Raw genomic sequence first — 11757 nt, forward strand, 5'->3', positions numbered from 1 at the left:
CAACCTCTCTAAATGCCAGAAGATTGAACCACCAGAATTACTTCCCTCTTTAAAATACTACAAAAAGCTATCAAAATGTCATATGTAACTCAAACATGGTATCAATAAAAAGGTCAGTTGAGGGCACAAAAAAGCACCCTCCCAGCTCCATGGACTTAAAAATTAAGAAAAAGTTCCAAGTCTCAAAAAGCAACTTTCCCTGCAATTTTTAGAAGTTTACTAAAATATAAATGGAGAAGTTTGTCATCGCCATTATCGTACTGGCCTGAAGTATCACTGCCAGGTCACAATGAACACAAAAAAAATAAAAGCACAAGAAAATAATGGTAATTGCATTTCCCCCTGCAATTTCTGAGAGCACGTGGATTTTTTTCATGTTTTTTAGTACAATATATGGCAAAATGAATGATGCATTCAAAACTACAACTGGTCCTGCAAACAATAAGCCTTCATATGGCTACAGACAGAAAAAAATAAGAGGGGAGGAAAAAGACAAATTCAAAATACTAAATTCCTGGGTTGTTAAAGGATTAGAGCAGACCAGCTGCATTCACCGATAGCAAAAAATGGAGGAAATGAAACTGGCTCTGTACCGTTTTGGCAACAAGGCTGTAAATCCTGTTTGTGAAACCAGTGTCCAATATATGGATTATGACATACGGCGCTCTGAACCCGGCCTAGGGCTGAAGGGCTACAGCTTCCTTCCCACCAGTGAACAGTTTTTTTTATTTTTTTTGCTTTTGTTTTCCCTCCTCTCAAAAGTCTGAATTTTTTTTGTAAGATTTGTTGTAATTTTAAATTACAACATTCACTTTACCATACAAAGTACTGGAAAATTGTAAAAAAAAACAAAACAAAACAAAAAAAACACAACCACAAGTGCAATTATGGCAGTCCTATGTTTTGGTTTTTTTTTTAAATCTCAGAGGTTTAAGGCTATGTGCACATGTTGCGGATTTTGCCGCTGCAGAATCGCAGCTGTTTTCCATGAGCTAACAGTACCATTTAAACCTATGGAGAACAAAACCTGCAGTGCACATGCTGCGGAAAAAAACCGCACGGAAACACTGTTTATTCTGCAGCATGTCAATTCTTTGTGCAGATTCCGCAGAGGTTTACACCTACTCCATAATAGGAATCCGCAGGTGTAAAACCGCAGGTGGAATCCGCACAAAAACTGCAGTAATTCCGCAGTGTGGATTTCCTGCTGATTTACCAAAATCAGTGCGGAAAAATTGGCACACCTTTCCGCAACGTGCGCACATAGCCTAAGAGAAAAATCTTTTTTTTTTGTTTGTTTGTTTTACCATGTTCACTACATGTTAAAACTGACCTGCCATTATGATTCTCCAGGTCATTACGAGTTCATAGGCACCAAACATGTAAGGGTATGTTCACACGTTCAGGATTTCCATCCTTTTTTTTTCAGGACAGTTTTTTTAAAAAACTGCAGCTCTTGGCAGAAAACGCAGGTCCTTTTTTTGTCCTTTTTTGATGCGTTTTTTTATCCTTTTTTTATGCAGTTTTCTATGCAGAGACTGTGTGTTTCCTAGGAAGCTTTTTAGGGCTAAAATGGCTGAAAATACCCTAACCCTACCCCTAACCCTAACCCTACCCCTATTCTAACCTTAGTGAAAAAAAAAAAAAAAAAAAAAAATTCTTAATTTTTGTATTGTCCCTACCAATGGGGGTGACAAAGTGGGGGGGTTATATCTCAGTGATCAAAATGCACTTTGGAGCGAATCTGCCGGCCGGCAGATTCGGCGGGCGCACTGCGCATGCGCCCGCCATTTTGCAAGATGGCAGCGCCCAGGGAGAAGACGGCCGGACGGACACCGGGACGCCGGGTAAGTATAAGGGGGGGAGATTAGGGCACGGGGGGGGGGGGCATCGGAGCACTGGGGGGGGGGGGGGGCATCGGAGCACGGGGGGGGGGGCCATCGGAGCACGGGGGGGCAGCCACACTCCGCCCACGCACTTCCGCCCGCTCCCCCGCACTTCCTGCTGCAGCGGTTCTGCACATCAAATCGCAGTAAAACCCGCAGATATATTTTTGATCTGCGGGTTTTACTGCGATTTTGACCTCACAATGGAGGTCTATGGGTGCAGGAAAAAGAAGTGACATGCTCCTTTTTTGCCGCAGCTATTCTGCGCGGCTTTTTAAACGAAATTACGGACCATGTGCACAGCAGTGACTGTTTTCCATAGGGTTACATTGTTATGTACCCTGCATGGAAAACTGCTGCGGAACCGCAGCGGCAATACCGCTGCGGTTCCGCAGTAAAAAACGCACTGTGTGAACATGGCCTAAAGGTTCTTTTTATTTAAGTGGTAAAGAAAAAATCCACAATTTGGTTGAAAAATTGCACCATTTTCCGAGACCTGTAGCATCTTCATTTTTCATGATCTGGGGCTGGGTAACGGCTCAATGTTTGCGTGCCGAGCTGACGGTTTTATTGATACCATTTTGATGCAGATTCAATCTTTTGATCGCCTGTTATTGCATTTTATTGCAATGTTGCGGCAAAACACCCCCCACCCCACAAAAAACGCAGTTCTGACTTCTCTCGTTACACCGTTTAGCAATCGGGTTATTTTTTTATATTGATAGGGCGATTCTGAAAGCAGCGATACCAAATCAAATATGTCTAGACTTGATTTTTTTTTTTTATTTAAATGAGATTTGAACTTTTATATATTTTTTTTTTTTTTTTACTTTTTGCATTCTTCAATTGTCTCCATGGCAGACTAGAAGCTGCAGTTGTCCTATCAGCTCTGCAACACACAGGCAATGATCATATCGACAGTGTGTAGCAGAAATGCTCACTTGCTATGAGCACCAACCATGGGGCGGCACTCAGCAATCTGGCAATGAAAATCATAGCGGTCTGCTGGAGACCTCTGGTTGTCATGCTGACCCAAAGAGTCAGTTGAATGCCGCTGTCAAGAGATTGTGATTCCAGCCAAGGCTGTTGCTGGCACATGTCAGCTGTAAAGATCAGCTGTCATGTGCTCAGAAAAGGTGCAGGCTCAGCGCCAGAGCCCGCACCAAATGGGGAGTACGGCATCGGCGTACTATTACGCCCAACGTCAGAAAAGGGTTAAGGGGATATTCGTAGAAATCAGAGTTCAGTTCCTGAGCTTTCACCATACCCCCATCCAACGTGGTACACATCGGGAAGCAATCACTCAAGGTTAGTGGGGAAGGAAGGGATGTTGAGCCCTTAATGTCCAATGACAGACATAGTCAGTCATTAAACACCCCCCTCCGTTTAGTGCAAGCTCCAGCGCTGTGCCCGCACCTTTTCTGACAACAGCTGATCTGATCAGCTGACATGTGCCCCTAACAGCCGCAGGTAGAATCGTGATCCACCCGTGGCTGTTAACATGTTAAATTCCGCTGTCAAACTGACAGCGACATTTAACATGCACGAGCAGAAAGTGCATCATTACCTCCTCCCATCGACGCCCGTGTCACATGACCGCGTGTCGCTGCTGGGTCAGCATGACAACCAGTGGTCTCCTGAAGACCTCTATGGTTGTCACTGCCGGATTGTTATAAGCGCCGCTTGGGGGTTGGCGCTCAAAGCAAGTGTGTAATTCTACTACATAAAGGTGATCTGATCATCGCCTGTATGTAGCAGAGTCAATCGGGTTGCGGAAGCTTCTAGTCTCCCATAAAGACTATTGAAACATGCCAAAAGTTAAAAAAAAGTTTTTAAAAATAAAAATCAAACCAACATATTTGGTATCGCCACGTTCAGAATAGCCCGATCTATCAAATAAAGGATTAACCTGATCATTAAACGTCGTAGTGAGAAAAAAAAGTAACGCCAGAATTAAGTTTTTGTTGGTCCCCGCGACATAAGGGGCGATCAAAAGATCGTATGTGCACCAAAATTATATTAAAAATGTCAGCCCGGCACTCAAAAAATAAGCCCTCACCCAACCTGAGATTCCGAAAAATGGAGACACTATGGAAAGGGGGGGGGGGGGGGTCAGGAAATGGGACTTTTTTTTTTTTTAACAAAGTTTGGATTTTTTATTTTCACCACTTAGATAAAAAAAAGAACCTAGACATGTTTGGTGTCTATGAACTCGTAATGACCTGAAGAATAATAATGGCAGGCCAGTTTTAGCATTTAGTGAACATTGTAAAAAAGTCAAACAAAAAAAAACAATGTGGGATTGTACTTTTTTTTTTGCAATTCCACCGCACTTGGAATTTTTTCCTGTTTTTGAGTACACGACATGGTAAAACCAATGGTGGTGTGCAGAAGTACAACTCATCCTTAAAAAAAAATACAAGCCCTCACTTGGCCATATTGACGGAAAAAAAAAAAAAAGTTATGGCTCTGGAAAGAAGGGGAGCGAAAAACTAAAACGCAAACACGGAAATACCCTTGGTCTTTAGGGGGTTAATTCTAAGAGCAGTGCGAGCTAGAATTAAAGTGAATTGTACTTAGCAGCTCTATAAACAGGTTGATCTCATCCAGCCTGCACCTCTATCTCCGTGTGAGCAGACCTGCGGGCCTGTAACTCCTGTAAAGATGCCAGTAGGTCTGCACTCCCAAACACAAGCTACAGAGCTATTGTCACTGCCAGTCTGGGCAGCACCACAGGAGGACGCCAATGTCCATCTGCAGCTCCAGCTGGAATTCTCCAGAAGATTTGGAGTTATTAGACTGGTAAACTGACCACGCTGTAACCTGTCAGACAGCAGACCATACAAGTACAGAAATAATGCTGCACCTTCAGTTTGGGGATATTCTGAATCCTGACATCGTCAGTGATGCTCCCGACCACCACGGCAGTTTTGCCATCACGTCCAGCGAGCTTCATTTTGCGAATCTGTAAGGAAATAGAATTCATTAATGGTTGAGATATAAGAGTAGCTCAATCCTCAGTCTGTCCTCAGATTACACTGCAGCTAGAACTGGTTTATACAAACAGGTTATTTTCCTTAAAGCACCACTCCAGTGTTTGTTTTCATCGTGCATGATCACTATCGACAGCAGAATCATGCCAGGGGCTGCAAGTGATCACTGCAGTCAGTGGAAGCAGTCACTATGGACGTGTCATTTTACACCAGACTAAAGTAAAGAAACAAGGAACCTGGGCAGTGAGAGAACAGGAAGGCAACGAGAACCAGACCTTTCATGTTGGTGCTTTAAGGGTTATCCATGGAAAACAAGTTATCACCCATCATAAGAATAGAAGCCATCATGCTGATCATGGGGGTCCTAACCACTGGGAGGTGAACCCATCAGGACAGGGCACTATTCTACCCAATATATGATGGAGCAGCAGTGCGTGTTTCTACAGGGCTGCCAGAATGAGCCAGGCACAGCAATAGGCAGCCCCTCAGGGAATGTATGGAGCAGTGGTCAAACGTGTGACATGAGGCTCCATTGTGCAACAACAATAAAGGTGTCCCCTTCTACTGATTGCAGGTAGCAGCGGTTGGACCCCACTGTACAAGTTATCACCTGTGGAGGTGTGACAGGTGCTGCCCAGTGACTACAAGCCCATCAACAGCAACTTATGCAGGAAGCCCCGACCCTACATGAACACCCACACCACACTGAGCTGCCATAAGAGGGGAAACAAGCACTGGTATCTGATGGAGCCACCATGTACTTACCAGGCGTGACAGAGAGAGGGGTGGCCTGTTGGTACGGCTCATGAACAGACGCCTCAGGACCACTCTGTTAAAGCTGGAGTTGGTACGACGAGCCAAGAAACGGTACAGCTGAAAAATTAAAAGAAAGCCATGTCATTCTGCAGAGAGAGGTATGGGCCACGGCCACAACTCACTCAGTACTGACCTTAACCAAAAGCCTCAGGTAGATATCCTCGCTTTTGGGCTCCTTACGCCGCACCTTGCGGTCCTTGTTGTGGCGGATATCTATACCCTGTGTAACAAAGGAAAAGAATAAGATTATGTCAAGCAAGTCTAGTGGACAGTGAGGCCTCACCTCTCAATGTGGCCGGCCATTGTTCTGCCATTCTGGCACTGTAGTAATAGGCCAGAGGGCGCTGACCTCAGAACTGAGGACCAAAATGTTGCTTGCTGTGTCCTCCAGTGGTGTAAGGGAGCAGATGCTAGGTGTGTACGACTTGGGCAAAATGTGGCCAAACAAATGATACACGGGAACCCGGCCTCAATATATTACAGGGGTTATGTGAATAATAAGTGTCTGCTCCATTGCTCAGCTTAAAAATAAAAAAAGTGATACAAAAAAACAGATTTACTTACAATCCTCGAGTCCCCACTATTGCCCCCATCTGATGATTGGCTGAAGTGGGAACGTCATATCATCAGCTGCAGCCAGTCACTAAGAAAATTTAATTATGCCATCTACACCAGCAGATGATCAGCTGCAGTGGTGATTTCACATCCCTAGTGCTGCAGCTAATCAACAAAGATTGGAGGAGCAGCAGAAACCTCATGGGCCCAGGGAGGGCGAACAAAACTCAGCTTGTTATTTTACTGACCCTGAGAGGTAGTAATAGTTAAAAAGGGGAAACTATTTATAACTTCTGAAACCCTGAACTTATTTCTCATTCCAACTGAGTAATAACGGAGCGCTCCGGCCGATGTGAGGGAGCCACAACCGAGAGGCAAGGGGGACAGCGCACAGCTCCTGTACAATACTAGGCCATAGGTATAGCATCCCCTTACTTTACCCCACACCTAGGCATAATAATAATCTTTATTTCTTTATAGCGCTAACACATTATCATCACTGTCCCCGTTGGGGCCCACAATCTAGATTCCCTATCAGTATGTCTTTGAAATGTGGGAGGAAACCAGAGTACCCGGAGGAAACGGGGCAGCACGGTGGCGCAGTGGTTAGCACTACAGCCTTGCAGCGCTGGGGTCCTGGGTTCTAATCCCACCCAGGACAACATCTGCAAAGAGTTTGTATGTTCTCTCCGTGTTTGCGTGGGTTTCCTCCGGGCACTCCGGTTTCCTCCCACATTCCAAAGACATACTGATAGGAATTCTAGATTGTGAGCCCAATCGGGGACAGTGATGATAATGTGTGCAAAAACTGTAAAGCGCTGCGGAATATGTTAGCGCTATATAAAAATAAAGATTATTATTATTAAACCCACGCAAACACGGAGAGAACAAACTCTTTGCAGATGTTGTCCTTGGTGGGATTTGAACTCTGGACTCCAGCGCTGCAGTGCTAACCACCGAGCCACCCAGCCCCTCTGTACCCCCCTAGGCCATAGGTATATTGTCTCCTTACTGTACCCCCAGATCTAGGCTGTAGATATAGCGTCCCCCTTACTGTACCCTTAGGCCATAGATACCCCCAATTCTAGGCCATAGGTATGTCCAGGGCTGTGGAGCCTGAGCCCATTTTGGTTAAGTCAGAGTAGGAGTCATGGAAATTGAGGACTCGGAGGTTTGACTTATTGACTCCACAGCCCTGGGTATAGCTTACCCTTACTGTAACCCCAGACCTAGGCCTTAGGTATATCGTCCCCTTAGCCCCAGACCATAGGTATAGTGTCCCCTTACCCCCAATCCTAGGCCATAGGTATAGCGTCCCCTTACTGGAGCCCTTGACCATAGGTATAGTGTCCCCTTACCCCCAATCCTAAACCATAGGTATAGTGTCCCCTTACTGTAGCCCCAGACCTAAGCCATAGGTATATCGTCCCCTTACCCCAAATCCTAGGCCGTAGGGTAGTGTCCCCTTACCCCAAATCCTAGGCCATAAGTATAGTGTCCCCTTACCCCAAATCCTAGGCCATAAGTATAGTGTCCCCTTACCCCAAATCCTAGGCCATAAGTATAGTGTCCCCTTACCCCAAATCCTAGGCCGTAGGTATATCGTCCCCTTACCCCAAATCCTAGGCCGTAGGTATATCGTCCCCTTACCCCCAATCCTAGGCCGTAGGTATATCGTCCCCTTACCCCCAATCCTAGGCCATAAGTATAGTGTCCCCTTACCCCCAATCCTAGGCCATAAGTATAGCGTCCCCTTACCCCAAATCCTAGGCCATAAGTATAGCGTCCCCTTACCCCAAATCCTAGGCCATAAGTATAGCGTCCCCTTACCCCAAATCCTAGGCCATAAGTATAGTGTCCCCTTACCCCAAATCCTAGGCCGTAGGTATATCGTCCCCTTACCCCCAATCCTAGGCCGTAGGTATATCGTCCCCTTACCCCCAATTCTAGGCCGTAGGTATATCGTCCCCTTACCCCCAATTCTAGGCCGTAGGTATATCGTCCCCTTACCCCCAATCCTAGGCCATAGGTATAGTGTCCCCTTACCCCCAATCCTAGGCCATAAGTATAGTGTCCCCTTACCCCAAATCCTAGGCCATAAGTATAGTGTCCCTTACCCCCAATCCTAGGCCATAAGTATAGTGTCCCCTTACCCCAAATCCTAGGCCATAAGTATAGCGTCCCCTTACCCCAAATCCTAGGCCATAAGTATAGTGTCCCCTTACCCCAAGTCCTAGGCCATAAGTATAGTGTCCCCTTACCCCAAATCCTAGGCCGTAGGTATATCGTCCCCTTACCCCCAATCCTAGGCCGTAGGTATATCGTCCCCTTACCCCCAATTCTAGGCCGTAGGTATATCGTCCCCTTACCCCCAATTCTAGGCCGTAGGTATATCGTCCCCTTACCCCCAATCCTAGGCCATAGGTATAGTGTCCCCTTACTGTAGCCCCAATCATGGCCCGACAAACGGAGACGCTTCCTAACCCCTATACGCACTATGGAGAGGACCAATATGGCAGCATGAAAGATCATCACTGAGTGGAGACGCTCCAGGTCCGCACACTGAGGAAACAGTCATGCTCCACCTGCAGCCCCGTGTAAGGCGCATGGTGATAGGCACAGGACTGCCTCCGCTCTGCCACTACTGGGACGGAGCGTCCTCCCTCCGCTGCAGCACAGCCGAGGCTTCATGTGCGGCGGGGACAGGGGCAGCTCTATCCGCCTCGGCCCCACTGCCCGAAGCACAGCAGCCACAAACCCTGGGAGAGCGGCCCCACTGCCCGGAGCACAGCAGCCACAAACCCTGGGAGAGCGGCCACACTGCCCGGAGCACAGCAGCCACAAACCCTGGGAGAGCGGCCTCACTGCCCGGAGCACAGCAGCCACAAACCCTGGGAGAGCGGCCCCACTGCCCGGAGCACAGCAGCCACAAACCCTGGGAGAGCGGCCCCACTGCCCGGAGCACAGCAGCCACAAACCCTGGGAGAGCGGCCCCACTGCCCGGAGCACAGCAGCCGCAAACCCTGGGAGAGCGGCCTCACTGCCCGGAGCACAGCAGCCACAAACCCTGGGAGAGCGGCCCCACTGCCCGGAGCACAGCAGCCGCAAACCCTGGGAGAGCGGCCTCACTGCCCGGAGCACATCAGCCACAAACCCTGGGAGAGCGGCCCCACTGCCCGGAGCACAGCAGCCACAAACCCTGGGAGAGCGGCCCCACTGCCCGGAGCACAGCAGCCACAAACCCTGGGAGAGCGGCCTCACTGCCCGGAGCACAGCAGCCACAAACCCTGGGAGAGCGGCCTCACTGCCCGGAGCACAGCAGCCACAAACCCTGGGAGAGCGGCCCCACTGCCCGGAGCACAGCAGCCACAAACCCTGGGAGAGCGGCCCCACTGCCCGGAGCACAGCAGCCACAAACCCTGGGAGAGCGGCCCCACTGCCCGGAGCACAGCAGCCACAAACCCTGGGAGAGCGGCCCCACTGCCCGGAGCACAGCAGCCACAAACCCTGGGAGAGCGGCCTCACTGCCCGGAGCACAGCAGCCACAAACCCTGGGAGAGCGGCCACACTGCCCGGAGCACAGCAGCCACAAACCCTGGGAGAGCGGCCTCACTGCCCGGAGCACAGCAGCCACAAACCCTGGGAGAGCGGCCCCACTGCCCGGAGCACAGCAGCCACAAACCCTGGGAGAGCAGCCACACTGCCCGGAGCACAGCAGCCACAAACCCTGGGAGAGCGGCCTCACTGCCCGGAGCACAGCAGCCACAAACCCTGGGAGAGCGGCCTCACTGCCCGGAGCACAGCAGCCACAAACCCTGGGAGAGCGGCCTCACTGCCCGGAGCACAGCAGCCACAAACCCTGGGAGAGCGGCCTCACTGCCCGGAGCACAGCAGCCGCAAACCCTGGGAGAGCGGCCCCACTGCCCGGAGCACAGCAGCCACAAACCCTGGGAGAGCGGCCCCACTGCCCGGAGCACAGCAGCCACAAACCCTGGGAGAGCGGCCACACTGCCCGGAGCACAGCAGCCACAAACCCTGGGAGAGCGGCCACACTGCCCGGAGCACAGCAGCCACAAACCCTGGGAGAGCGGCCACACTGCCCGGAGCACAGCAGCCACAAACCCTGGGAGAGCGGCCCCACTGCCCGGAGCACAGCAGCCACAAACCCTGGGAGAGCGGCCCCACTGCCCGGAGCACAGCAGCCACAAACCCTGGGAGAGCGGCCTCACTGCCCGGAGCACAGCAGCCACAAACCCTGGGAGAGCGGCCCCACTGCCCGGAGCACAGCAGCCACAAACCCTGGGAGAGCGGCCTCACTGCCCGGAGCACAGCAGCCACAAACCCTGGGAGAGCGGCCCCACTGCCCGGAGCACAGCAGCCACAAACCCTGGGAGAGCGGCCCCACTGCCCGGAGCACAGCAGCCACAAACCCTGGGAGAGCGGCCCCACTGCCCGGAGCACAGCAGCCACAAACCCTGGGAGAGCGGCCCCACTGCCCGGAGCACAGCAGCCACAAACCCTGGGAGAGCGGCCCCACTGCCCGGAGCACAGCAGCCACAAACCCTGGGAGAGCGGCCCCACTGCCCGGAGCACAGCAGCCACAAACCCTGGGAGAGCGGCCCCACTGCCCGGAGCACAGCAGCCACAAACCCTGGGAGAGCGGCCCCACTGCCCGGAGCACAGCAGCCACAAACCCTGGGAGAGCGGCCCCACTGCCCGGAGCACAGCAGCCACAAACCCTGGGAGAGCGGCCTCACTGCCCGGAGCACAGCAGCCACAAACCCTGGGAGAGCGGCCTCACTGCCCGGAGCACAGCAGCCACAAACCCTGGGAGAGCGGCCTCACTGCCCGGAGCACAGCAGCCACAAACCCTGGGAGAGCGGCCTCACTGCCCGGAGCACAGGCGGGAGAGCGGCCACACGTCAGCCTCACTGCTCGGGGAGCAGCCGCCACCTAACCCGTATCACTCTAAGGTCAGACTCGGCCTCTCGCTCGATATTGGTCTCGGCCGACACCCGCTGATAAGAGGAGGCTCACGGCGCCGCAACACCGGGAAAAAACAGCTGCAAACAACGGGATGGAGGCGGATTAACGACCAAACCAGGCTTCTCACCATTATGGCGGCTGTAGCACCAGCGGCTTCTCGGGGAGGAAAGGAAGGAGGAGCGAAAACCGCGGAGGCTTATGGGAGATCGCGGCGGCAGGAAGTTGTGAGCCAACAGAGCGGCAGGTCTTTCTCCTCGTCTCTATGGTCGGAGGACTACAGCTTGTACGGAGAAGGGAAGTAGTCACTCAGTCATCTCAGTGGAGGTCGCGCTCTGATGACGTCTGTGTCGGAGATGATGTTTTCAGGCTCTCACCATAGCGCTCCGATGCCGGCTCAGTGCTGAGGACAGTAGATCGGAGCAGCTGGAGCGAGGACCTCCGACATCCCCCGCTGTACAGCTCACTGCTGAGGACAGTAGATCAGAGCAGCTGATCCACCAGCCACGTAGTATATTGCCCAG

At 51.2% G+C, this 11757-nt stretch overlaps 1 protein-coding gene across 1 annotated transcript in view; it reads right to left on the minus strand.

Annotated features, from left to right (window-relative positions):
* RPL18 (ribosomal protein L18) overlaps positions 1-11514 on the minus strand; it is a 28056-nt gene extending 16542 nt beyond the window's left edge. The window contains exons 1-4 of the mRNA XM_069742288.1: positions 11364-11514; positions 5829-5915; positions 5645-5752; positions 4753-4851 (exon numbers count right to left, since the gene is read on the minus strand). Of these exons, the coding sequence (XP_069598389.1) occupies positions 4753-4851; positions 5645-5752; positions 5829-5915; positions 11364-11366 (297 nt within the window). The 5' untranslated portion in view covers positions 11367-11514. The remainder of the gene's footprint in view (positions 1-4752; positions 4852-5644; positions 5753-5828; positions 5916-11363) is intronic.
* Between the last annotated feature and the right edge of the window lie 243 nt (positions 11515-11757).

This window comes from Ranitomeya imitator, chromosome 10, assembly GCF_032444005.1.
Source record: "Ranitomeya imitator isolate aRanImi1 chromosome 10, aRanImi1.pri, whole genome shotgun sequence".
Lineage (NCBI taxonomy): Eukaryota > Metazoa > Chordata > Amphibia > Anura > Dendrobatidae > Ranitomeya > Ranitomeya imitator.